This window comes from Anolis carolinensis, chromosome 3, assembly GCF_035594765.1.
Source record: "Anolis carolinensis isolate JA03-04 chromosome 3, rAnoCar3.1.pri, whole genome shotgun sequence".
Taxonomy (NCBI): Eukaryota; Metazoa; Chordata; class Lepidosauria; order Squamata; family Dactyloidae; genus Anolis; species Anolis carolinensis.
The window spans coordinates 242,502,125-242,528,944 of NC_085843.1; the positions used below are offsets into that span (position 1 = coordinate 242,502,125).

General features: G+C 39.2%; 1 protein-coding gene across 1 annotated transcript; it reads right to left on the bottom strand.

Moving 5' to 3' along the window:
- Positions 1-243: 243 nt before the first annotated feature.
- LOC100554738 (ovotransferrin) lies at positions 244-24,197 on the bottom strand. Its single transcript, XM_008106361.2, has 17 exons — positions 24,040-24,197; positions 20,242-20,408; positions 18,507-18,618; positions 16,054-16,245; positions 14,524-14,656; positions 12,670-12,725; positions 12,368-12,540; positions 11,744-11,921; positions 10,448-10,605; positions 10,096-10,186; positions 8,613-8,657; positions 7,693-7,857; positions 6,077-6,233; positions 4,856-4,917; positions 2,307-2,491; positions 1,202-1,385; positions 244-466 (listed from the first exon to the last, which is right to left on the bottom strand). The coding sequence occupies exons 1-17, from the start codon at positions 24,080-24,082 to the stop codon at positions 435-437; spliced, it is 2,133 nt and encodes a 710-aa protein (XP_008104568.2). The 5' UTR covers positions 24,083-24,197; the 3' UTR covers positions 244-434.
- Positions 24,198-26,820: the final 2,623 nt, after the last annotated feature.

A 26,820-nucleotide genomic window follows, 5' to 3' on the forward strand; every position in this document is an offset into this window, starting at 1 on the left:
CAAATTTCTTCTGAAATGGAGAGGAAGGGATTTCAAAAACAGGTTATGATAATAATTTGACTTTCTGCTGCTAAGAGGGATATTAGACATTGTAACACAGATAACATTGTAACATAACATGCGGTTACATCCATTTATCTTTAGATTTAAGTAACTTTTTTCAACCTTGTAAAGGTGATTCTGTTGCACAGTGTTGATAGATGAATACAGGACTCATCAGAAATGATAGCAAACACAAAAAAATAATTGAGAATGTTACTTTTCTTTATTTTGCCCTAGTGACATCAGAGTTGAAAGCCATGCAAAGAGAAGCTCAAACGTTCTGTTGCAATATTAAGGAGAAAAGAGCAAATAGGACAGAAGTCCAGACAAGAAAGAATGAAACGTCCCAAGTTTTCTTCTTAATTGCTTGGAGTTGCAGTTCATAATATATCCTACTGGTGAAACTGGCAGACCTTAAGGAGTTCTGTTTGGAGGAAAAACAGAAAGAAAACAGAATCTGAATATCAGGACAACAAACAAGAAAACTTGCCAACTACATTCGGAAACTCTTTTTCAATATTAGTTGAAATGAATTCTCACAACTGAATAGGTGATAATATCACTGGCTATGTAACTAATAGTATCTGATATGTCATTCCAAAATTTCTCTGCAAAACTTTCGGAGTATAAAGATTTGAGTTCCCAAAGCACTACACTTACTACACTCATCGTTCAATGCACCACAGCAGTTAGGTATAAACTAAGCTACTGATTTTACATGGAGCCCTTTAGCAGAAACAATTTCCATTCATTAAAAAACCCTAGACTATCCAATATTAGTCTGAAATGCTACATTTTTGGATACATTTACACTGTAGAATTCATGCAGCTTGATGCCACTAACTGCCATGGCTCAATACTATAGAATCATGGCATTTGTAGTTTGGTGAGGCTTCTTTGGAAGAGAAGTCTAAAAAACTACAACTCCTAGAATTCATAGTATCAAGACATAACAGTTGCATCAAAGTGCATTTATCCAACAGTGCAGCTGCATCCTCTGTTTCTGTTATATGACAACTGTGTCTATACTTCAGTTTGAAATGCAGCTTATGCCCGTAAAGCTATCTGCAGCCATTCATCTCAATATATTATTGGTACCTTGAGTTCCTGTATCAGGAGAAAGGCAGGATAAAAAAATATATAAAAGAAATTAAAATACCTGAAGGTGCGCACTGCTTAACTCCATCCACAGAATCCAGGTACTGCTGGCCAAGATAGGCTTCATAGGTCTTTTCTTTGGGAGTAGCCAAGCACAGGGTACCATCTTTGAACAAACTGTCTTTGGTATCAGATTGGAACAACTGGAAGACGTCGTTCTCAGATCCATTGTTTCCATACCGTTCCTGTAATGAATGAACACAAACAGGATTCAGTTAGTTTTCATGCTCAAAAAAAAAAAACTTTATTCAGCTCCTTGTAGAACAGTGGTTCTGTTGACCACCAGAGGTCCACAAGAACTAAAATATGATCTGCGGCCTCACTGTTACTACACCATTGCAACTAGAGCAACTGTTCTCACGAAACCTTCTTACAGTGCTGAGGCGTATTAAATATGGTTTTCTGTGGGTGAGCAGATGGCGACTACTAGATGACATATGTTCTGTATCAGAGACTAGAGCTGATGTGGTCTATCCAATGCAATTTTCAGAATCAACACCCCAAATAACCAAACAGCAACTTATAGTAACAATGCTAAAGGTCTACAGAGATCCTTTAAAAATGAAATGACTTTCTTCCCAAAAGGGCAAACAGTGAGATGTATTGGATGAGGCTGCAAAAGCATGAAAAATTAACAGTCTCCAAAAAGCGGTAGAATTTAACACGTACTCAAACAGACTGGGACAGGAGGTTCATCTAAACTGTAGAAATAATGCAATTTGACACCACTTCAGTGTCCATGACTCTATTCTATGGAATCATGGAAACTGTATTTTTATAAAGTCTTAACCTTCCCTGTCAAAGAGTGCTGGTGCCTCACCAAACTACAACTCCCAGGATTCCATACCATTGAGTTGTTGCAGTTAAAGCGATGTCAAACTACATTGACTTCATACTGTAGATGCACCCAGGGAAAATGAATAATTCCTTTAAGCTGTTGTGGTTGATGGAAATTACTAGGATGTTTATCAGGACAGGAGAAATGTCATTTGGATCTCAAAAATGAAAGTGGGAAGTACAACAATGACAACTGCTATATCTCAATGTATTTGGACAGTCAGACTTGAGTCCCTGCTGTCTTGTTGGGATTCTCCAGCTCAACTCACCTGTTGTACAAGCAGCACACGCCTGACAACCTCTGCTTTGTCAGCTCGGGTTACTACTCCATGAGTGGGAACTGTGGCCAGACCACATCTTTGGTAATCACTAACTGGACAACGGTCACCATTGAGCGCCAGCAATACAAAATCTTCAGGTCTGCTGTTAGAGGCCCAAGCCGGTTTGTTGTCTCCTGTAAAAAAAAAAATGTACAAGAACATAAAAAGATATATATATATATATATATATATATATATATATATATATATATATATATATGGGTTTATATATGTAAAGATAGATAGAAGAGAGAGAAAGAGAGAAAGAAGAGAAGTTGATATGACCCTAATTACGGTGTTGTTCCTAATTACTAATATGTGAAACAGGGAATGGGACTGTGTTAGCTTCATTCCTGCCATCAGATGGCCAACTAGCCATGTCTCCTTGGGATCTATATGTAGGTAAAAACATCTCCACAAAAAAAGAGGCCTTTGTGTGATTGGCTCCACACAATAGAAAACTCTGGCTTCTAGATGCCAGGAAAAAATGTTTCAGAGGCTGTTTTGAAGGACTATATCTTTCCATAGGAGCCTACCCAAACTTTATGATCTGCAGGAAGGGCATTTTACTCTATTCTACTACCTTCGTAGGCATAGTTGGAGAAAGCCATTTGCTTCAATATGGAAGCTAGGATGGCTCCTTCTTTGCTGTCTTATGGTGATAACTTAATGCCTTTCTTTTCCAACAAGGCTTAGAGAACTGATTTTTAACAAGAACGCTTTTTTATGTTGCTGTACTATTTTTAATCTTTTGTTATAAAGTCACGATTTTTGTTGTTTAAAACTGTTTTAATCTCAGTTTCATTGGTTTTCAACAATTTGCTTTTACTATAATTATCTGCTTTTTTGTAAAATGTCTTGAGTCCTGGGGTACATTTACACTATAAAATAAATTCAGTTTGACACCACTTTTAATTGCCATAGCTCAATATTATGGAATTATGGGAGTTGTAATTTGACATGGCCTTTAGCTTTCTCTGCCAGAGTACTGATGGTTCACTAAACAACAAATCCCATGATTCCATAGCATTGAGTTCCTCATAGGGCTTGGTTTCCAGACCTTTGACCATTTTGGTCGCCCTTCTCTAAACACTGGATTTTTATGAATCTACACTGCTTTGTAATCCAGGTCAATGCAGTTAATCCCCATTCTGAAACTGGATTATATGGCACTGCAGGTCCAACCTAATTGTCTTAAACAATGTTGTCCATTACACACAGCATGGATTATTTGCTAGTGAGTAGACACACTAAATCAATGGGATTTTGACTCTGTATTGACTTGCAGTTCAACAATGGATTGAAAGGGTCTTCTTCAAATTAGAACTTGCCAATGGGATTCCTTCCAACATTCCTTTTGATTACATTATTTTTGATATGTCTCTTCATTTCTCAAAAAGATTACAGATAATTAGGCTAAAAAAAGATAGACACAGGAAACAAGTGGCAAGACATTGTCCTCTTCCATTTCTATCCCTCACACGTTTTTCCATGTTTTGGTTGTGTGGCTTGTTGGAAGGTTGGGATGAAAACAAATGCACACTCCCATCTAAAAAGGGACCCCATGGCCATAGGATAATTTTATCAAGAGGGCAAATTTACCTGACTGTGCTAATATTGATTGATACTCTGGTATTGTAGATAAGTGACAAAATTCTCCATTATACATCTTTCGATTGTACACAAAAAAAAAATCTGATAATTTTCAGTATATTATTTCCCCAACTGCCCTAAAATGTATTGTCAAAAGTGAAAGAAACTGTGGTACTAAGCGCTATTTATATGGTGGTTGGAAGTCTGTACCTATTAAGCCTAAAAATAATAATAATAATAATGTTTATGATTAGTCAGAACCCTAACAACAAAATAGATAACACTGGCCAACACACATTTTTGGTGCCTCCAATGTTAACCTTATTCTTGGGACATATTTCACCTGCTGATTCCAAAAAATGTCCGCAGTGTCTCCTTATCAACTCTGGTTTTTGAGATACAGAACATATGCCGTCTACCAGTCACCATCTTCTCACCCATAGAAACCATAAGGCCACTTCCATACTTCACTTAAACACATGGTAACTACCCTATGGGTCTTCCCCCACAGGGCCCATAGTCCATTAGAACTAGGTCTTTCAGATCTAAAGGCATCGTTGGACACCTCCGGTAAAGGTGCGAGAGCTCTCGCATTTTGGGCCCTGTCTGGATGAACCCTAAGAAACTAGAGCAGATGCAGTCTATTCAATGCAGTTTTCTGAATCACCGCCCCAAATAACCCTAGAAATAGACCTAAAAACAAGACACCAATAATTTTTTTGTTGGGCTGTGTAATACACATTTCTGTGCTCTGCTGATGTTAACGAAGCAACTGCATTTCCTTTTCCTTCCCACCTATGACTATTTGTCACTTTGAGTCTCTTTTGAGAAAAAGCAGCAAATAATAATAATAATAATAATAATAATAATAATAAACAACTATATTTAACCAAAAATGAACATACCTGTGTTGTCAGCAACTGTGGTGTGTTTAACAAAGGCTACATCTCCTACCTCAATCAAGCACCTAAAAACGTAAGAAAAACAAGTTTATGTAGTAATACACTCTTTCTTTTCCATTAGATATTTCGAATTATGTTGAAACTGATTCAAAATGTGAAAAAGTGACCTAAAGATGCTTCTTCTTCCCCTGTGTCATTCAGAGATTGTTGAAAAAAGGGGATCAACAGTTGTAGGGAGAATTATGTTTAAATACCACGAAACCCCTCCAAAATTGCAAAATTCTAAGAAATTAAAATTAGCCTTTGCTGCAGGTGCCTATCCCAGGTATAATACATGCAGATCTCAGAAGAAATGGTTAGTAGCAAACGTAGATTTTACCAACAGCACAATCCTTCACTGGGTTATGCAAAAGATGGTAATTGTTTGTTCCCTCTTGAATGTTAATGTTAATACATCAGAAGTTTGGAGAGTAGTAGAGTGATGTTTAATCATTGTTTTTTTGATAATCACTTTGGGGAAGGCACATTTTTCTGTCACTTTAAACTTTAAAGAAATGTCAGCAGCATGTCACCCACAAAACAATATAAAACACTGACATGTTTAAAAGATAATAAAAAGCACTAGCATTTCAGCCATGTGCGGTAATATTAGCAGGATCTGAATATACAGTACACACAGTGCCCAAGTTACAATCATCCAACTTATAAATGACTCATAGTTACAAATAGGGGTGAGATAGGAGGAAGTGAGAGAAATCTAGCCCAGAAATAAAAATTCAGTCTTGAAAGAGTTATCATGGCAAAAAGGTGTCTCAACTGAAACTTTATCACCAATCCTGTTTCCGCAACAAGTCAAATTTTTCAAAATCCCATTATCACAGGGACAGAAAGTGAGGTAAAAGTGAAGTGAAATCTAAATGGGCAGAAACAACAAAACAAACACCATGAGGGTGTTGACCCAACCTTATGCTATCCAAAGCTTAAAAAGATATATTTTTGGCTGAAGTTATCTAGTCTGATTTACATGCAAATTCAACCTACAGAGCCTATTTTACTTGTAACTTGCAGACTGTATCTGTGTTTGTTAAAGGATTATTTTGGAAATAACCAGCATCCTTAAGAAAGCATATTAAACTACAAGGAAGAAGGAATGATAAACAATATGGCTTCTCGGTCCCCCATCCACCAGCAAAGAACAGTTTGAGTGACACCAAAGCTACATACCGGAAAGCACCATTATAGCCGTAGTAAATCTCATTGCTGTTAGGTTTACATTTCTGTTTGTCAGGGAGACTGCCTGAACCCCCACTGCCCCTGCACAGTTTGCACAGTGGAGAGTCAATTGGTGATCCAGGGGCACAGCCTTCACTGAAGAATTTACCTGGCACAGAAACAGGGAATAGTCAGAACCAGACCTACAAATTACTTATTTCTTACCCGTCTCTCCCTATGGATCAAGATGGAGTAAAACAAGAAATAACACAGCACATAACTTCAGTACAGTCAGCCCTCCATATCCACAATTTTGTCTCCATGACTTCAACCACCCACAGCTTGAAAAGAATAATAAAAAAAAATACAAAAAGCAAACCTACATCATTGCATATGACAGGATTTTGGTATCCATGGGCAGTCCTGGAATAAAACTCCGGCAGATACCAAGAACCCATTATATACAAAACCAATATATATAAAAATCCATCAACAGATACTTTTAAAATACAGAGTTTAAAAATAATCTGGGTAGACCTGCTGGAAATGTTTGGTCTTTATTGCTGTTTTAAATGCAAAACATATCTCCAAGTGACAAAGATCTTGCAGCAGGTTATTCCACAATTTCTGGGTGGCGAAATAAAATGTCTCCAGCAACAGTCAGTCTAGTATTTGGCAAAGTGAGGCAGTCATCCTAAATGGCAGGTGCTTAGAGATGGCCACAAGTGTTGAAGGAAAGCACTGTGCCTTGCCTTTTGTCCACCTGTCTACCTCTACTATCCTGTTCTTTTGAGATGTCACTGAGCCTCCTGTTCTGCTCTCAGTGTTGAATTAAGATGTGTCTATTAGTAGTATGCTCCACTTGGCCTTTCTACAGTATTTATCAGCCAGGACTACAATGATAGAGCATCTGCTGAGATTCCAGAAGGTCATTGATCAAGTTCCCAAACCATTGCTGGTAATGAGAAGAAAATCTGGGATGAGAAAATGAATGTTGGATGTGAGAATGGAGATCTCGGTTGAGTCCCTCAGCATTCTGCTAGTGCATAAGAGTGAGACTTTAACACTACAAGCATCCTGTCTACAGCATGGACTTTTTGTAGCAAAAAAGGAGAGGATGTGTGGATGCATCTAGAACAATGAGTCCCAATCTTTGGTCTTCTAGGTGTTTTCGACTTCAGCTTCCACAAATTTAAGCCAGCTGTCAGGAATTCTGGGAGATGCAATCCAAAACATCTAGAACACCAAAGTTTGGGAACCACTGGTCTAGATGTTACTGTCTTATATGTTCAGCCTCCCATGGTTTCCCATTAATTCCAATGCGTTGTTTGGGACTTTTTGTCACAAAAAGATGGAATAGCTAGAGAATGTTTATCAACTGATAGTACTTAAGAGCCTGAAAATATCCTAAATGACTTTGGTCCAATCTTTAGCTTTTGTTCTTATTAAACTAAAATAAAAACAAGGTTATTGTGAGGTTCCCGTCTGTTCTTTGTCAGCACTTGCTCTGTGTTCGGAGATGACATGAAAGGGGGGATCATGACAGTTATATAGACTACAATGAGGTTTCTGGAGGATGTTACAGTAATTAACAAAGTAAGTAAACAAATGAACATAAAGCCACTCACTGAAGTCACAAAGCTGATCATTTTCCTTGGAAATCAAGCCTGCGGGTATATTCCAGCCAGCAGTTCTACCAACCCCAGTGTGACAAGACTTCTTTCCTTTTAGGGTCTTCCATGTGACTGTAGGATCAGATGCCTTGGCCACAGCTACAGCAGTATAGCCCTTAACTGGAAACAGAGGAAAGAAAGCAAAACATTCTCAAATGAGAATCTCAGTAAATTAATGGGTACGGGAAGACTCAGCACTACATTGAGTGAATACATGTAGGCCACTTCACTGTTATCTATATATTAAAAAACCCAGAATTTAGTCATCCTTCTTTTGGGACTACAGTTTCCAGAACTGTTTTCTCATCATCGCCGTTAACCACACTGGCTTAAGGATTCTGGGGAGTTCTAGCCCACAGAAGTAATGTTTCTAGCCTCTGGATCTGCATATGAAGAACATTAGAATGACTTGTTCACTGACAAGCTTAAACATTGGATTATTGCAAATGGATTTAAATCTATGGATTCATCTTGAAAGGCAGACAGTATTTGTCCCATTGTATTGGGAATCAAACTATGTTGTAGGCACACAACATCAGAAGCTGAAAGCACATAAGGATTAAAAAATACACAATTTTGGGAGACTTTTGTGCCTGATAAATCAGACTTGCAAGCAAAGACCATGTTTATCTGCTGAAAGGCAGCTGATCTGCAAATTACAGGTACTGTGACAACCAGACATCTTTGAGTGTTTAAGAAATTCCTATTTCTAATCATATGTTGTTTATATCACATAGTTTCATCTTCATTCACCACCCCCTCTCCACCCAATGGGTGAAGAAAGCATGACACAGATAAAAACATGTTTTTAATTCCCAAATAAAAATGTAAATGCTTGATAATATCTCCAATGCATACGTCTCACAATTACCCACCTGTTGAGTCAAGTTCTGGATGTGCACAAGGAGCATTGTCAGGGGCTACAAAGAAAACAAGAAAAAGGCTTTGGAGAAAACACTTCAAGAACAAGCATGCCCCAATGATAATAATACAAGAACAATGCAAATAATTGTGGCCTCTTAAATCCTAGACCTAATGGACAAAACAAAGCACACACATCTACACAATAAACATGATATAGGTTTGCTTAGGAACCATAACCTGCAATTTAATATGAAAGCTTGGGAAATATACTTTTTTGAGGGGGAGATCTGGAAACTGTTTTTAAAAGTATTATTTCCTCCTGTTTCCACTTGGTCCCTTGTATTTCTATCAATCTTGTCCATTTTCCTTTGTCAAATATCAAAGTGAGAATAAGGAGGAACCCATGGAAGACTTAGCTTACAAAGGTTTCCATAGAGGAGATGTATAATGGTTAGAGTAGCAAAACTATAAGTTTTTGGAAAAGCCTCTGAAACATCAGCTTTTTTCTGGGTTTTATAGCCAGCCTACTGAATTGCAGCAGGCAAATATAGTTCCAGAAATATTTAGCTATGGGATAGAAAGAGTAGGGGAAACAAGACTCTTCTTAGCTCTGTCTTCTATTTTTGTCTACTTTCCTGACATAAAAGGCTCTCTCTCATTATACCATTATACTTACTTAGGAGGTTATGATTTAGACATAAACCCTTGCAAGTGTATGTGTGTCTATATTTCCTGAGGTACAACCTAGTGACACTATGCAAGTTACGTATTACTTATGATTATATTCAGGTTTTATGTGTATTAGAAAAGACAGACGCCCTGCATCTAATTTAGCTCCCAGACTTTCTCTGGATGCCATATGTCCTGTATTTGGGGTATCATAGCTATTTTCTCGCTTTTTTTCCTCAATGTGAAAAATCTATGAGGAAATATCATGTCAGAAGCATTCTTTAATGCAATATGAATATATATACAAATAAAAGTCAATGACTCTATATGACTGTATGTAAAAGAACAAACAAGTAGGAATCCATGCAACACACACATTTTTAATCTGGTGTGCATTTGACCATTGGCAATATGGTCTCCCAACCAAATAAAATATATCTCATCTTTACTTTAATGAGTTTTGTACTGGACCATGACTGATATTGTATTTTTTCAATTCTAAGATGCACTCCACGCACGCACGCACACACACACACACACCATAAGCATCTCTAAAATTGGATGTGTTTTAGAATCTCAGGTGTGTGTGTATATGCGTATATATTCTGTTGGTGATACTGGAAGTAGTGTGTATCTTACAATCTATGGTCTCTTAGAATCGAAGAAATACAGTATATCCCAGGCCAAACTCATATAAACCTACCCCATTGAGCTGGAACATAGTCTCAATGTGAAGGCTAGAAGGTTGAGGGGCCAATAGAAGTTATTCCCAGCTGTGTGTATATGACAGCTAGCACTGTTTTAAACAACCATTTTCATACTTACGGTAGACTTCTGCCAATACCGGAACCAAACCGCACTTTCCTGCTGTGTAGATGTGCCCTCCATCCAAGCTTATGCCATCAGCTTCACCTTTCTGTAATAGAAATAATATATACTAATAGTAAACATATTCTACAAGTGTGGAGACAGAATGGGATATAGACATTGTATTCATTGAGAACTAAGATTAGAAGTGTTTTGGGACTGCAGCTCCCAAAATCTATGGTTGCTAGGGAAGTTATGAAGCTGCTGTTCAAGAATTTTTCCAATTCTGCCTATAACAAAACAAGAAGAGTTGAAGTGCAGTATTATTCTCAGGACTGATATGAAAGTATAGATAAGTTTATGTCCTTACTAGGATCTTGATGATGCAGGCTTCTGTACTATCTGACACAGCACACTCAATGGCACCATTGCTTATTGTGCTCCACAAGTCACACTTTGTCTTCTCAGCCTTGCCTATAGTACACCACACAATTCTGTTTGTTGTGTCAGGACCAGGAACAACTCTCTCTAAGAGACCAGAAAATTGTAACTCAGTTAATCCAGCACTCACATATCTCATCATTCTGTAAACATTCTGTTGGTAGAGAAAGACTATAGATTTCAGAACCACAGTATACCCTCATCCCGTAATAGTCAAGTCAAAATTTCCTTGACCAGCATGTGGAAGATAATCAAAGCAAAGTGTTAGTGAAAAAAGGAAACAAATGGATTAGTAGTAATTTAAACTCAGAACAATTGCATCATTTTTATCATCTTGACATGGGAAGTAATAGAAAGGTTGCACTAACAATGAACTGCAATAAAATACTGCAAGTTTAGAGGCTAAAATTAATGCTCTGATTAAAAGTTATTTATAGTACAACAAGAAACAGAATTTGATCCAAAATGATTTTTCAGTTTTTATATTGCAGATTGTTTTAATTGTCATGTTTTTAATGTACAGTACAAGCTGGTTTGGATACCCTGTGGAACAAAAGTGATGTGTAAATTAAATAAATACATTTGAAGATATGATGGGCTGTGTTTGGCCAGAAGCAAACAGAAAATGTAATAAAACAATCACAACTTTTTAAAAACTTGGTCCCTAACCAGAAGTTTACATGTATCCACTTAGACTATCTGTTAAATTCTCTCTGATTTTTCAACGCTCCTTGCTCAGTAGGCTTCATGAGGTAGAAGTTAATGGACTAATCTGTATTTAAACCCATACTTCTGACCCTAGGCTTAAGGTGCACTTGCACAAATGCAGTTGGACACCACTTTAACTGTGATGGCTGATTGCTACAGAATCATGGGAGTTGTAGTTTCTTAAGGCAACAGCTTCCATGGCAGATATTAGAATTCCAGTATTTCTAAGGCACTGACCCATGGCAGTTAAAATGGGGTCAATCTGAATTTATTCTACAGTGGTTCTCAACTTGGGATCCCCAGATGTTTTCGGCCTCCAACTCCCAGAAATCCTAACAGCTGGTAAACTGGATGGGGTTTCTGGGAGTTGTAGGCCCAAAACATCTGGGGACCCCAGATTGAGAACCACTGATGTAGATGCACCTTTAGTTTCACCTTTAGTTACCAATTAATTCTTCCTGTTTGCTGATGCTCATCACTCAACCCAATTCTTCATCACTAATGGTTTCCTGCTCACCCATTCTGAGACTCTGAGAAGAAGTATAATACTGGTTCCCCAAGAACAAATGAGTATCCATAAGATCAGGGACCCGGCGAAGATCAACAGCAGAATCCTTAAACAAGAGATCTTTGAGGGTACCCTCAGCGGGACCAAACAGCCGGCACTGGTCTTGCTTGTGCTTGGAATACTGTTCCTGGGAAAGGAGGGAAAGGATTCAGTGAAAAGCAAGGAAAAGAAAACATAAAGGCAAGTGAAACAAATGGTGTATTAGAAGGTGTGTGTGAATGTCTCACCCTGCTTCACCCTCCCTGCTCTATATCTTGTGCAGTTCTTCTAGTCCACTTCTAGCCATACAATACCATGCCCTTCAACATTTCACAGGTAAAAACAATGGCAAATAACATTACCGTATGGCAAAAAAATTACTAATCAAACTAGGAATGGGGCTTAATGGGGCTGTTCTTGCCAAATTGGGGCACTTGGAGGCATTCAATCTATAATGCAAATGCCACACTTTCTGACTATCAGACTGAGAGATCAGAACACCTCTGGAAGTAAGTACAGCCCATATACTCACTCCAGACCTCTACTGAAGCTTGACATATCAGAAAATATAATATCTGTTTGATGTAAAGATACCATGGCATTAGAAAGGAGTGTCCAGATCTCATCTGCCCGACCATCCACACTTCTTGCCACCACAGCATGAGCAGGAACGCTAGCCAGGTTACAGGTCTCATATTCTTCAATAGGTTTCTTGGTGCCATCATCACAGAGCAGCTCATACTTGCTCCTCTCTTCTGGACTGAGAGCTGTGAAGAACAAGAAGTGACAACAAATTGCAAAGCCAAGAAATAGGTTTTGCTATCACCTGCTTGAAAAACAGAGCCCAAGAAGCTACATCATAATCAGAGAAAAGCTATGTAACTGAAAATCCTTACCTAATACTGTTGCATCTTTCACAAAGGCCACTTCTCCAACTCCATCCTTGAGACAACTTAAATAGAGGAAGAGGAAATATTGGAACAATTATTTTTGGCTGCTTCTTCACAATATGCTGGTCAGAAAAAATAGAAGCAGGTTGAGATTTTGATATCTGAGAACATGCCAACAGAACACAGAAATAATATAGCTATGTAAGAGTGTGAAAAAGGATGAGGGAACTGCCTTTAAGAAAAAGAAAGCATACTCCCAAAGGAAATATATGCAAGCTGCCGCTCAGCTGATGAACATGTAGATGGCTATCAGCTGAGTAATTGTGTGTAAAAGATGGAGCTGGAGGAAGATATAAAAGGAAGACTGTGAGAAGGAGAGGAGGAAGACAGGAAAGTTTTGGAGGAGATGCCCTTGAATCTTTCTATCAAGAGACTGCAATAAAATAACGATTGTGAGCATCTTGACCAACTTGCCTGTATTTGCTTGAAGACTATTATACTGTGTTACCCAAACAGCAGAGGAAGGGCTTTTGACATAAATGACAAAAATCATGCAGTTCCTCTCCTAATGAAAGAGGGTCAAACTACCACAAGCACAGACAATGTAGAAATTGTATTACACCAATAAAATGTGGATGGTTTTAGAAAAACTGCATCTTAGTGTTTTTGCCTTTCAGTCCTCCTCCCATGTCTGTATAAGCACAGCATGGCACATCAGTTGACATCATACTGCTTCTGGTCAATACTTTGGGCAGGTTTATGGTTAGTAGCACAGCTTTTGGGGAAGCCTAGTCACCACATCTGAGTACAGTTTTGGATATAACAGTCCAATTATATCAGTGGTTCCCAACCTTTTTTTGACCAGGGACCACTTTGACCAGGGGCCACTCTCCAACATTAGTACCAAAGGGTTTATGAATCAGTTTTTGGTCAACTTTAGATTTGGTCACTTGGGATGGCTTGGTGTCTTTGTTTTTAGGCCTGTTTCTGGGGTTATTTGGGGTGCTGATTCAGGAAATAGCAATGGACAGACCACATCAGATCTAGTTTCTGATATAGAACATATACCATCCAGTAGTCACCATTTGCTCACCCACAGAAAACCATATTTAATAATCTAGAGCTGATATGGTCTATCCAATGCAATTTTCTGAATCAGCACCCCAAATAACCCTAGGAACAGGCCTGAAAACAAAGACACCAAGGCACCCCTGCTTCTAGGCATGACATGAAATGGCTCTGCTTAGGGGGAGGGAGGAGGAGGAGAAGCAACACTCAGGGGATTTTGCCACACCTTTCAGCCCCTCTCCTCCCCTCCCACCATTCCCATTGCCTCAGCACTATAAGAGGGTTTTGCAAGACCAGACGCTCTCATTGCAATGATGTAGTAATGGTGAGGCTGCAGACCATATTTTAGTTTTTGGGGACCACTGTTGGTCCATGGTACACAGGCTGGGAACCACTAAGTTATATGGAGAGAGATTTTCAGCCACTCCAGAAAATTCTGAATGTGCAGCTCCTGAAGATTGTCCATCAGTAAATATCAAGGCCATAATGGGTTGAGTTTTTACACAATAAAACAATTGTGAAACCTATTTAAAGAATAAAATATCTGCACATAAAGACCTATTTTGTCTTTTGCCTGTGGGATTATAAAAGGAAACCAAAGTCAAGTAAAACTGTTTTTGAAATATCTTATTACTTCAGGTAATGAGAAATATGAAACAATGCTTTGTGCAGAAGGGCCCTCAGTCTGCGGTCTCCCACTACATACACACGTGTCATCACATTTATGATGGAACAAATAAACCCATTAAAACATTGCAAAAAAAAAGTAAAGGAAAAACATATGCCACTCACTCCATAGCTCCCGAATATCCAGAGTAAGGATCATTCCTGGAACATTTCTCACTGCCTACCCCAGCACATAAGCGGCACAGACTTGGTTCAGAGGCACCAGGAACACAGGAAGCTGAGAAAAATCTGGCCACAGCTGTTAAAAAAGAATAGACAATCAAGTCATGGTAGCTTGCGGTGGGGGGGGGGGGGGGGAGAGAAGAGACTCCCTTCTCATTCAATAGCAGTTATATGATTTGGTATAAGAAGGAGTAATTCCACAAATGCCTCAAACAGTCCCCGGAGAGTCAGTATTTTCAAGGGTCGCAATAGTTCTCTCTCTTTGGTCAGAAACAGACGCAGAACACGATGCATTCTCACATTTTGTTTCATTGGCAGCAGTTGCAATTAAAATTGAGAGAAACAACCCAACAGCCTCCGCAGTGGATGTAAGGAAACCCCACTTGTCAGACTCCTTTTTGGTCAACAGAATGTATTAAACTAATACTAACTTTTCTCCTCTGCTACACTTCAATACCCTGTTTCCCCAAAAATAAGACATCCCCGGAAAATAAGACCTAGTAGAGGTTTTGCTGAATTGCTAAATATAAGGCCTCCCCTGAAAGTAAGACCTAGCAAAGTTTTTGTTTGGAAGCATGTCTGCTGAACAGAACACCAAAGCATGCAGGATTGGTAAATGTATGTACCATAGATAGTTGTACATGGAAATAGTGGAAGTAACAAGAAATTCTTGAAAGGATTCACAGTTTGTCTGGTTATGCTGGTTTGTGATGACAACTACTGTACAGTATATAATAAATTTTCATTTTTTGTTCAACAATAAATGTGAATTCTTCTTCATGGAAAAATAAGGCATCCCCTGAAAATAAGACCTAGTACATCTTTGGGAGCAAAAATTAATATAAGACACTGTCTTATTTTCGGGGAAACATGGTAGCAGGCATAGAGGTGTGATATACTAGAAGTATTCAACTTCCCTACATGGCTGAAAGTGGCACAAAAGAGATAGGAAAATGTTACACATATCGTAAGAGTCTATATTATGAAATCATGTGAGGATAACAAGTCCAAAAGATCAGGTTTTGATGAGTCCTGAACAACAGGACTCATCAACACCAAATATGCTCTAAGACACCTGGCTGCCGAAAGCAAAACAAGCAGTACCCTCTTTCCCAGTCAAGGTGCATAGTACCTAGGGCTAGCCATGTTATTTTGGCACCTAAGGTTATATAGAATGAATATAGTTTGACACCACTTTAACTACCAATGCTCAATGCTATGGAATTATGGGAGTTGTAGTTTTGCAAGGTTTTTTTGCCTTCTCTGCCAAAGAGTGCTGGTGTCTCTCCAAACTAAAATAGAAGATTCTGTCATGCAAATCAAAACAAGTGTCATGTATCATTTTAATTGGCTTTGCTGGAGGTCCCCCTGTTTATACTTCTTGAAATGTTTAAACATCTGGTGAAGGTGATTTTCTTCTACTGGGCTTTGCCCCACCCCAAATATCACTTCTCTCTCCAGCATACTGCTTACCTTTTTCTAATGGTTCTGTATCTGCTCCTTTCCAGTCTATGTATTGTTTAGCCACCATTGACCCTATTGGAATATTCCAGCCAGCAGATCGGCCTAAGCCTGTGTGGCAAGATTTCTTCCCTCTGAGATCAGCAAGCGATTCGACCATTCCTTTCTTCACAACAGCCACAGCACGGTAGCTGGTAACAGTTTCTGACAGGGAGAAATAGAAAGCAGATATAAATCTTTGTGGCATGCGGAATGTTCCAACCTCTCCTTGGGAATGCATTTTAAACAGTATCATCAATTTATTTATTATTTATTTACAGTATTTATATCCCACCCTTCTCACCCCGAAGGGGACTCAGGGCGGATCACAATGTACATATACATGGCAAACATTCAATGCCATACGACATACAGACAGAGACAGAGACAGAGACAGAGACACAGAGGCAAATTAACATGAGGGTATACTCGATTCTGGCCACAGGGGGAGCTGCTGTTTCATCATCCACTATGGCACTGAGTCCTTGATTGATTACTTCCTCATTCCTTTCTGCACAATGCTGGATGATTTTTATGTTGTTGTACATTAGTTAAATTAGCCTCCCCACATAAGTGGTACCTAAATTTCCTACTTGATAGATGCAATTATCTTTCGGGTTGCTTAAATCAACAACAAGCAGGGCCATTTTTAATGTTGGGCGCCTAAGCAGCTGCGCCTCAGCATGGCCCCCTGAGGTCACAAATTTAGATTTAGAAAATCCTGGAAGTTGTAATCCAAATGAGAATCTGTCAACTCCCACATCTGAATGTTTGGGACTAGTAGGAGTCTGTATTCAAGGAGGACTCACAGCTTAACTCTAAAACACAGTTGCATGCACAAGTTCCTATAGTCAGACTCTGAGAACTCCATTTAAAAGAATCAGAGCCCGAAAATAAATAATCTGCCATTGCAGCCCATTTTGGACTGATTTGACCCAATAGATTATTTTAGTATAAGAAGGCTCTATCCATTAGAGTTGTCCCTCCATTTGGGTGCCATTCATGGATTCAATTAAACTCTGTAACTCCTCCAGTGTCAACTTCTTCCAGTCATAGTGGAAGACCTAGAGATTCTGTTCATATTAACACCTTCTACATACAAATATTAGAAACTTACTTTATAAAAGTATTTTTTCTGAGATTTCTTTCAGTGCTAGCAAACACTAAGTGTGCTATTTTTTTTACTCTCGACAGTGTTAGGAAAGGCTGTTCTTTCATGTTAATCAGCAAGTGAATTACTATGATGCTTAAATGTTGAAGTCCCTCATTAATTCAGAAGTTGACTGAAAACTATGCAAACTCATGCTAAATTAAATCATTTAATTTTAATTCCTTCCCCAACTTTCCTTCTCATACCTACCACATCTTTCCTTTTCATACCAAAAACAAACTAATACAAAAATATTTTTGGAAACTCTTATCCTTCAATACTGTATTGTTCTTTTTTAAAGAAAAATCTCTGAATTGATGCAGAATGGCACAAAATCTGGGGTAAAAAGCCTCACCCAAAATTCCTCTATAGTATGCTTTGAAATACTGTATTTCGTCGACATTAATGCTCACTTTTTTTGGCGAAATTGCCTCCCCCAAATTAGGGTGCGCATTAGATTTGGCTATTATGATAATCTTAGTGCTGAGCCAAAGCAAAAGGGAAGCTATTTCAGGAGCTGCACCTGGAGCCCCTCTTTGAGGGACCTCATCTCTAATTTAATTGCCATGGCTCAATGCTATGCTATGCTGTGCTGGGATTTATAGTTTGGTGAGGCATATGCATTCTTTGGCAGCCTCCATGACCTCACAGCATTGAGCCAGGGCAGTTAATGTGGATTCATTCTACAGCAGTGGTTCTCAACCTGGGGTCCTGGGATGTTTTTGGCCTTCAACTCCCAGAAATCCTAACAGCTGGTAAACTGGCTGGGATTTCTGGGAGTTGTAGGCCAAAACATCTGGGGACCCCAGGTTGAGAACCACTGGTCTAGAGCATCGATGCATCCCAAGGTTTCCTTTTTCCATTGCTGGAAGCTTTGGTGTTTTAACACTTTTGTTTTTAAAGAAGGAATTTTATACAGGCAGCAACTGTAATGCACACTTTTTTTGGCCAAATTACAAAGAGTGCACTTTTTGCCTTTGCACATTACATTCTCCAGCAAATAATAATTTTGCTTTCAGGGTTTCGAAAATTGAGATGCGCATGGGATTCGGTGGTGCATTAGACTTGAGTAAATATGCATACTTTATAGAAAATATTAGAAAACTCTGAATGCATACTCAAATTTACCATTGTTCCCATACATTACAGTATTTTTGAAAAGTAACTTGATAAATATATTATTTCTTGCCGAACTCATTTCTGAATTCGGGTTGAACATCCATTCTTCATGCATTCCCAGATAGAGCTCTGCATTTGTCTTTTGTTTCAAATTTACCTCCTCCACTTGTGGGATAGACTTCAGATACAATGGGCTTCAGGTTGTAAGGGGCCAGGCCTGCATCAAAAACATGCCCTCCATCCAGTGTGATGGCGTCGGCCTCATTGTTCTGGAAACACATAAGGGGAGAAAATGAGAGAAGAACACCAAAACACTTCTTGGACGTAGAAGGGACAAAAATGGCAAGAGCAATCATGCAGCTTTCCAAAGCTATCTGGAGGCCCAGCTCTCCTCACCAAAGGCTTCTCTGGTTAAGGTGGGCTTGCAAGGGGGGCATACAGAATCAGTAAGAAAGAAAGGTTTAAGGAAGGCATGGCAAACTTGGGCCCTCCAGATGTTTTGGACTTCAATTCCCACAATTCCTAACAGCCAGCAGGCTGTTAGGAATTGTGGGAGTTGAAGTCCAAAACACCTGTAGGACCAAAGTTTGCCCATGCCTGGTTTAAGGTATCGATTCATTATCTATATGTTTTTCAAAGACAAACGACTGGCTGTATCTCCTCAAAATCTGCCTTGTACTAACAGGCAAAGCACACAGACTTCCGAAATGGCCTTCAATATAAGTATCCTAGCAATCTTTACATCTGCACAGCTAGAGATTAAATTGCAATGTGGGACTAGGTACAAAGGGTTAATTAAAGCTAAACTAAGAGTTATACCTAGCAGTTAAAGTACCATTTCATTTAACGTTACTATGAGCTGCCATGAGTCCCTCCTTTGGAAGAAAGACCGGCTATAAATTGAATCAATCACTCAGTTAATAACATTTGGGTATAAGGGAATTTTCCAGATTGAAAAGCCCATCACTGCAGTACATGGACCAAAGCTATTTTACTTCCAAGCACCCTTTCAAGATTTACAATCATAGCACTACAATGCCACTTTTATTGCCTTGGCTGTCTCCTAGGATTGGTAATTTGGTGAGGCACAGGAGCTTCCTGGTTGATAATACCACACAGACCATCTTGGACTGTCAATCACAAGATTTCACATGATGGAAATATGGCCATTACAGTAGAATCATAGTGCTATACTTGTTGCATTGTCTGAAAGGCCCCTGATCTTGCCAGATTTGTATTGATCTGCCAAGCACTTCCAAACTTTTGGTCTCTTCTACCGAGTTTGATCCTGTGACCACTCCTTGTTCTCACTTCTCAACCAATTTCTCCCCACAGCACTAATGTCTTAAGCAGAGGCTGGATGGCCATCTCTCTGAGTGCTTTGATTCTATGTTCCTGCATGGCAGGAGGTTGCACTGAATGGTCTTTATAGTCTCTTCCAACTCTAGGAGTCTATGGTTCTATGATCTCTGAGACCAACTCTTCTACGTATAGTATTGATAACCCTCATGGCCATGAGATAATCAAGACTCTTTAGTCTAAACCAGGCCTGCACAACCTGTGTCCCTCTAACTGTTTTGGCCTCCAACTCCCAGAATTCCTGGCCATTGCACAAGCTGGCTTAGGCTTCTGGAAGTTGGAGGCCAAAACAGCTGGAGGACTGCAGATTGTGCAGGCCTAAAAAGAGCTATCCAAACTGAGGAACCAGTTTCTCAGCACCCTGGATAGCTCCTTCAAAGTTTAGACTAATATTCACAGCAGATTCACCACCAGAATAACCACCAGCTGCTGTTGCAGCAAGGTTGACAGTTTTGCCATGAATATTTAGCTCCTCTCACACACTGAGATCAGAAAAATCCCTCAGCATTTCTGTCTGTTTTCTGGTCACTTACTGCAATGGCCTTTATGCAGTCATGGGCATCAGACCTCTTCACACAGCTTAATTGCGACAAGTTCTCAGATTGTTGGCCGCTGAAGCAGTCATGCAGTCTGCGACATTTTGCTTGCTCAGGGTCTGAGGTTACACACCATCTTACTGGGGATGTTGCAAGGCACAGTGCTGCAGAGAAAAAGAAAAAAGTATTGGTGCAAAGGAATAGACTAATGCTTGGACTGCCCTCCCCATAGTTCCAAGAAATAGGATTCCCTCTTTAGTCAAATCAGTGCCATTCCCCAGTACTAAATGGAAAGCCTATATAATGGACCAAAGTTATTTTGCTGTAATCCCTTGTGAGGGGCAGCTTTCTGTTGTCACAGCCGGCATCACTTCAATAGGCAATTACTAGTTGTGAATATGCTGGCACATGAAAAACTGTCTTTTCTGAGTTACTAAAAAAAGGTGGAGAAGAAGGAGGTGGCAAATATGTCTGGGAAAATAAGGTATTATCACAGGAGCATAATCTGGAGAAACAGTTTAAAAACTTACAAATGTTGCATGGTAAACAAATTATAGTTATAAATTTATTCCACGAAGGACTGCTAATCTGCTAAGGCCAATTAACAAGCTAAATGGTGTGGAAAGAATCATACTTATGGTTCTCGTTATTGTTGGGATTTTTAAAAATTATATTTTCAAAAATGTTTACAGACTATCTTTAAGTCACAAGGCTCTCTAAGGCAGTGTACAATCATGTCAAGGGTGACTTGAGAAACTGCAAGTCGCTTGTGGTGTGAGAAAATTGGCTGTCTGCAAGGATGTTGCCCAGGGGACACCCAGATGTTTGATGTTTTACTATCCTTATGGGAGGCTTTTCTCATGTCCCCGCATGGGGAGCTGGAGCTGACAGAGGGAGCTCATCCATGGTTTCCCCGGATTTGAACCGGCAACCTTCAGGTCAGCAACCCAGCCTTCAAGTCAGCAGTCATGCCGGCACAAGGGTTCAACCCATTGTGCCACTGCAATTGTATTAAAACAATTTTAGATACAAAGAAAACCCCCATGCCTCATGATAAAACAAACCCTTGTACTGTGCAAGTTATGTAGTATTTTCTGCACCTCAAGTATTAAAATGTGTAAGCATAACCTATGTACAAAGGAATGCTTGTTTGTTTTTGTGGAAAAACAATTTTTGTCTATTCAAACAACTGGAGCCAGAAAACGAAGACGGAATGAAAGCAAAATAGTATTAGATTAAGTAAAACACAAACTTCCTACACTGTGGAACATTTCCTGACCCTAGTGAGTTTCAATGTTTTCATGTCTCAAGCCCTTTAAAAAAGCAAACAAAACTCCACTGAATATAACATGGGCTGTTTTTACTTTGTATTGGAAGCTAAACAGGGAAGAGGCTAATCTTGTCTCTTTAGAGTTCTATATTCTGACACTGCTACACAAAATGTCATATTCTATAGTCTTTTTACATACATCACATAACCACTTTCCCAAGATGTACATCTGATAGCTCAGAGGAAATATAGCAACTTCCAGAATAGGGTTTTTTTTTCATGTCAGGAGCAACTTGAGAAACTGCAAGTAGCTTATGGTATGAGAGAATTGGCCGTCTGCAAGGACATTGCCCAGGGGACACCTGGATGTTTTGATGTTTTAACCACTGCACCACCAGATTGTATTTGGAGTCTACAATCCCAAAGTTTTATAAGGACTGAGCCTCAACTATGGGAGCAATACCAGGGCCAGATTTAAACCTCTGGAGGTCTCAAGCACCTCTTAAAAGGTTTTGGTGCCCCCATACATATCTAATTCAATACACAATAATAAACCATAAAATAAAACTTTATTTTTGAAATTAAACAAAACTTGCAGTAAGATGGAAGATAATGTTTATTTTTGTATGATTACACTTTTTCATATTTGAAAAGTTTTCTCCTACTTTTCTCATTGCAAAGTGTTTTATTGTGAGAGCCCCTTTTGTGGAACTGCTGCACCATCTGCAGTTTGGCGCTAAATGGCCCATGGTAAATCAACCAATGGAAAATTTCTGTGATGCCCCCTTCTTTTCAATATAAGAAACTTTGTTTTTGTATTAACTTCATAGGACCTAGTGGTAGGAATAACTGTTTAGCCCTTCTTCACTCTAAGTATAGTTTTGATTCAGTTTTCTGCACCCTGAAAACCACCAAACCTCTGTTTATGTTTTAAAGCTAGACATGCAAATTGGACTCACGTTATTAACATCCATTCCTAATTAGGAGAAGTGCAGTAGCCCGGGTCACTTGTACAGTTGCTCGGGTACAGAAGATTTGCATGCAATAATTAAATTTCTGGTTTCTTCAGATAAGGCTGAAAAAGACCATATCCAAAGCCAGCTACTGCCAGTATGGACCAAGGATAGAAAACATAGGAGTAACATGAGCGAACTTTTGTCTGACTAGGTACATAGTAATTTATTATATTTCTAATTATCATTGTGTGTATCCACCAAGAACTTCTGCTACACAAGATTAATGATTTAAGAGCTGCAAAATCACATCATGTTCTTGCAGATTTCATCACTCAATAGAAGTTGTTCGCTTCCTAGTAGCACTATGTCTGTTTCTTACTCTGCTGTCCTTAATAATAATATCCTGCCTTGTCTTAATGATACCTTATACCTATCACAGAAGGTGTGTCTTCAAGATGAACTATCAAAAGCTGGCCCAGGCTAGTTTCAATGTCATCAGCGACATGACTGAAAACTCCCATGGCATACTTTTACAAGAAACCTGTACCTGTGGAAGCTGAGAGAGCAACGTGAACAACCTTGATTCCAACTAAAGAAATGGTATCTCATGTAGTAAGGGTTCCTAAATTCTGGATTCCTGAGCATCTATATATCTAATTGAGAAATATAATGGTATTGGTTCTTGATGTTTACTGTAACTGATTCAGAGTGAAGAACTTCTTGAGAAACCAGTTAGAAGATATTGTGGAGCTATGCCAACTTTCTCTTTAATGAATATATTTAGTAAGGTGGGGAAATGATAGAATTAGTGGCTGGAAAACTCAAGTGAGATACATACAAGTGACAACGGAGCATTTCACACTACATGATTATGGCAGTTTAATTATAAAACTATATTTAATTTTGAATATATTAAAGCACCATTTCAGCCCTTAAAAATTCTGTTTTAAAGTTGTGTGCACATTTGAGGATTGCCAAAGTTGTTGGACTGACCCATCAATGAAGATCAGTACTGCTATGAGACTTATGACCATTCCAAAGTAAGGATGGTAGTAGTTTCTACCATGAAGAAGAAGGGGGTGATTTTGGTTCTCCAGATATTGTTCAGCTACAATCCCAATCAGTCCTCCCAAGCACAGACAATGATGAGAGGAGAAAAGAGATTAAGGCTGCATCTACGCTGTACAATGAACATGGTTTGACACTACTTTAACTGTAAAGGCTTGATGCTATGGAATCCTAAGTGCTGTAATTTTACAAAGTCTTTTAGCCTTCTCTACCAAAGAGTGCTGGTGCTTCACCAAAATACAACTCCCAGTATTCCACAGTATTGAACAGTGGCAGTTCAACTGATGTCAAGCTTCATTAATTCTACAGTGTGGATACATCCTTTCCCTACAACATTTGGAGAGCCTTCTGTGCACTAAAGACTGTAATTTAATTGTTCTGCTTCTTGAAATAAATAAGCACTATGAATGAAAATGGTATTGTTTTTGAACATGTTCTGTTTCTACAAGCAGTGGAAAAGGTGCCCCTCGCGTTCCTTTGTGCAAACAAACATTGACTTACCCAGCAGCCCAAAGGACAGCGTGGCTTGGAGGGCAAGTTTCATGGTGTTTTCCTTCTCTGGAGATTTCCAGATAGGTGTTGCCTGGTGTCACTCCTTGACTGCACCCAAGTGGCTGTGGAGGTTTTGGACTCAGCTGCCTTGCCTTTTTATAGAGCAAGCAGAGTCTGCTGGTTTAGCAGAAGTGATGACCCAACTGTGTTTGTCCTTCCTTGTTTCCCAATAGCTCCTGGCCAGCTTCCCCCTCTAACCAGCCCATTTGCTGGAAGATTTTTATTTTGGCACTGATTTCATAGTCATGCAAGCAGGGATGGCTGGAAACAGGCAAAAAAAGATTGAGAGAGGCTTCAAATGGGAAATTCCCTCTGTCACTTTGATTCTTCCTCTACTTAGTTAAATTGGCAGAAAAATATTTGCTACCATTGTTGGAGTTAAATGTGCAGGAAAAAAAACCTTCACTCCATGGTTCCAAACTACAATAGAGCCTGTTGAACTTAATTCTGAATTTAGGCCCTTGGGGCAACAGCCTTTCTCCAATAAATATCTCTTTTGTCAGAACCTGAAAATGTTACCTTTTTTGGACTACAGCTCCCATAAAACTCCAGTCCGCATAGGCAAGAGCCATGCTGGCAAGTTAGTTCTGATAGTTATAGTTAAAAAAAAAAACAACTTTCCCAAACTCTACTAAATCATTTACAAACTGTTGGTAGCTAAAACTAAACAGCCATCCATCAGGAATGCTTGGGTTGTATTTTGCTTGCAGAACCTGCACTAAACAAGGAATTGGATTAGATAATATCCAAGGTAAAATAGTGAAGTGTAGAGACATCACACTGGCAATGAAGGTCCACATAGTTAAAGCAATGGTATTCCCCGTAGTAACCTATGGATGCAAAAGCTGGACCATAAGGAAGGCTGAGTGAAGGAAGATAAATGCTTTTGAACTGTGGTGTTAGAGGAAAATCCTAAGAGTGCCTTGGACCTCAAGAAGATCCAACCAGTCCATACTCCAGGAAATAATGCCCGACTGCTCACTGGAAGGAAGGATATTAGATCCAAAGATGAAGTACTTTGGCCACATAATGAGAAGACAGGAAAGCTTGGAGAAGACAATGATGCTGGGGAAAATGGAAGGAAAAAGGAAGAGGGGTCAACCAAGGGCAGGATGGATGGATGGTATCCTTGAAGTGACTGGATTGACTTTGAAGAAGCTGGGGGTGGCCACGGCCGAGAGGGAGCTCTGGCGTGCACTAGTCCATGAGGTCACGAAGAGTCGGAAGCGACTGAACGAATAAACAACAACAAAACAAGGTACTTCTGAAATCTAGGTTTCTCCTACTTCATTTGTTCCTAGATTCTCGCCCACACACCCTGCTTGTTAACGTATCCCTATTTTGCTTTAATTTTCTACAACAAGAAGGTTATATACAAACTAGTGAGTAAAGCTGGGGAAATGGGTAGAATGTGATGATATAGCAGCTTGGTTTGAAACCAATCCAAAATAAACTACTGACTATCTTAGAACATGAAGAAAAATACATGAGATTTTAAAGGCACTACAATGAAATGTCCATAGCTCCTCTTGACCTGATTCAAATTAGTAATCCATGCACACTCTAATCCTTTGTGATAATAACAATGGGTTACAACTGCAGGCTAACAGATGCCTTTCCTTTGTTTAGGCTAAAGTAGACTAGCAACTTCCAGAGGGCTGGGCATTTTAATCTGTTGCAACAGGAAAGGTCTTTTAGATCACTAGCATGATCTTTTATGGACTTCAGTCTACTTCACCAGAGGAAACAATAAACACTTGTTAAACCCAGTACACTCATTAAGCTAGTGGTATGACTGCAACTCCCAGCAGCCATATCCAGTGTAACCAAAAATGAGGAATTGTATTGGGACTCACAGGGCAATATCTGTAGGCGTGCATGATTACCATTCATGGGACTTATTGGAAGTGGGTATTTAACCCTTCAGTGTTTACACATATACTTTTGTAATAATGTATATTTAGACAACTTTCCAAACAGTAAGAAAAACTAAGGGCATTGGGCTATGGCACATTTGAAGAGTGATAGAAACATCCAGTGGTGGAGAATATGGAACTGTAATCAATGCTGCCCTCCAGATGCTGTTCAACTATAACTCTGAGTAACCCCAGCCAGTAGGACGAGAAATGCTGAGAAGTAGACTTCAACAACATCTGGAAGCCACCACTACCTCATAACTCTTTAGTTCCTACATTGCAACAACTTAACCAGTTCTTGGTTGGCACAATTCAGAATGCTGGTTATGACCCACACAGTCCTTTACGCAAGTGGGACAGGTTATCTAAAACGAGCCTGTTCAGGTTTTAAGACTTTTAGCATTGCTTCTCCCTTCTGTTTCTTCAATATTGTCTGCGTAGACCCATATAATGTAGTTCAATGCAATTCAAACTGCATTATATGACAGTGTAGATCCAGCCTATCTCATGTAAATGTACTCTGTATCATACAATATTATTTACTCAAATTTTGTAAGTGGGAGAGGCCCTCTCTTCCTCAGTCAGGCCAAGAGTATCTTGGCAAGTTCATTTCTTCAGCAAACCAGTGATTTCCCATGACTGATGAAGATTTTTTTAAAGCTGAGGATCTGGATCAAATAAAAGGGAGAAATATGTGTACTAGTTACATTCCAGGTCATAATTCTTGCAAGCAAGATACTCATCACTTGCTGATGAACAAGACAGCTGTGAGAAGACATTCCTCTTCAGAAACAATGGAAGGCTTGGTTTGGTC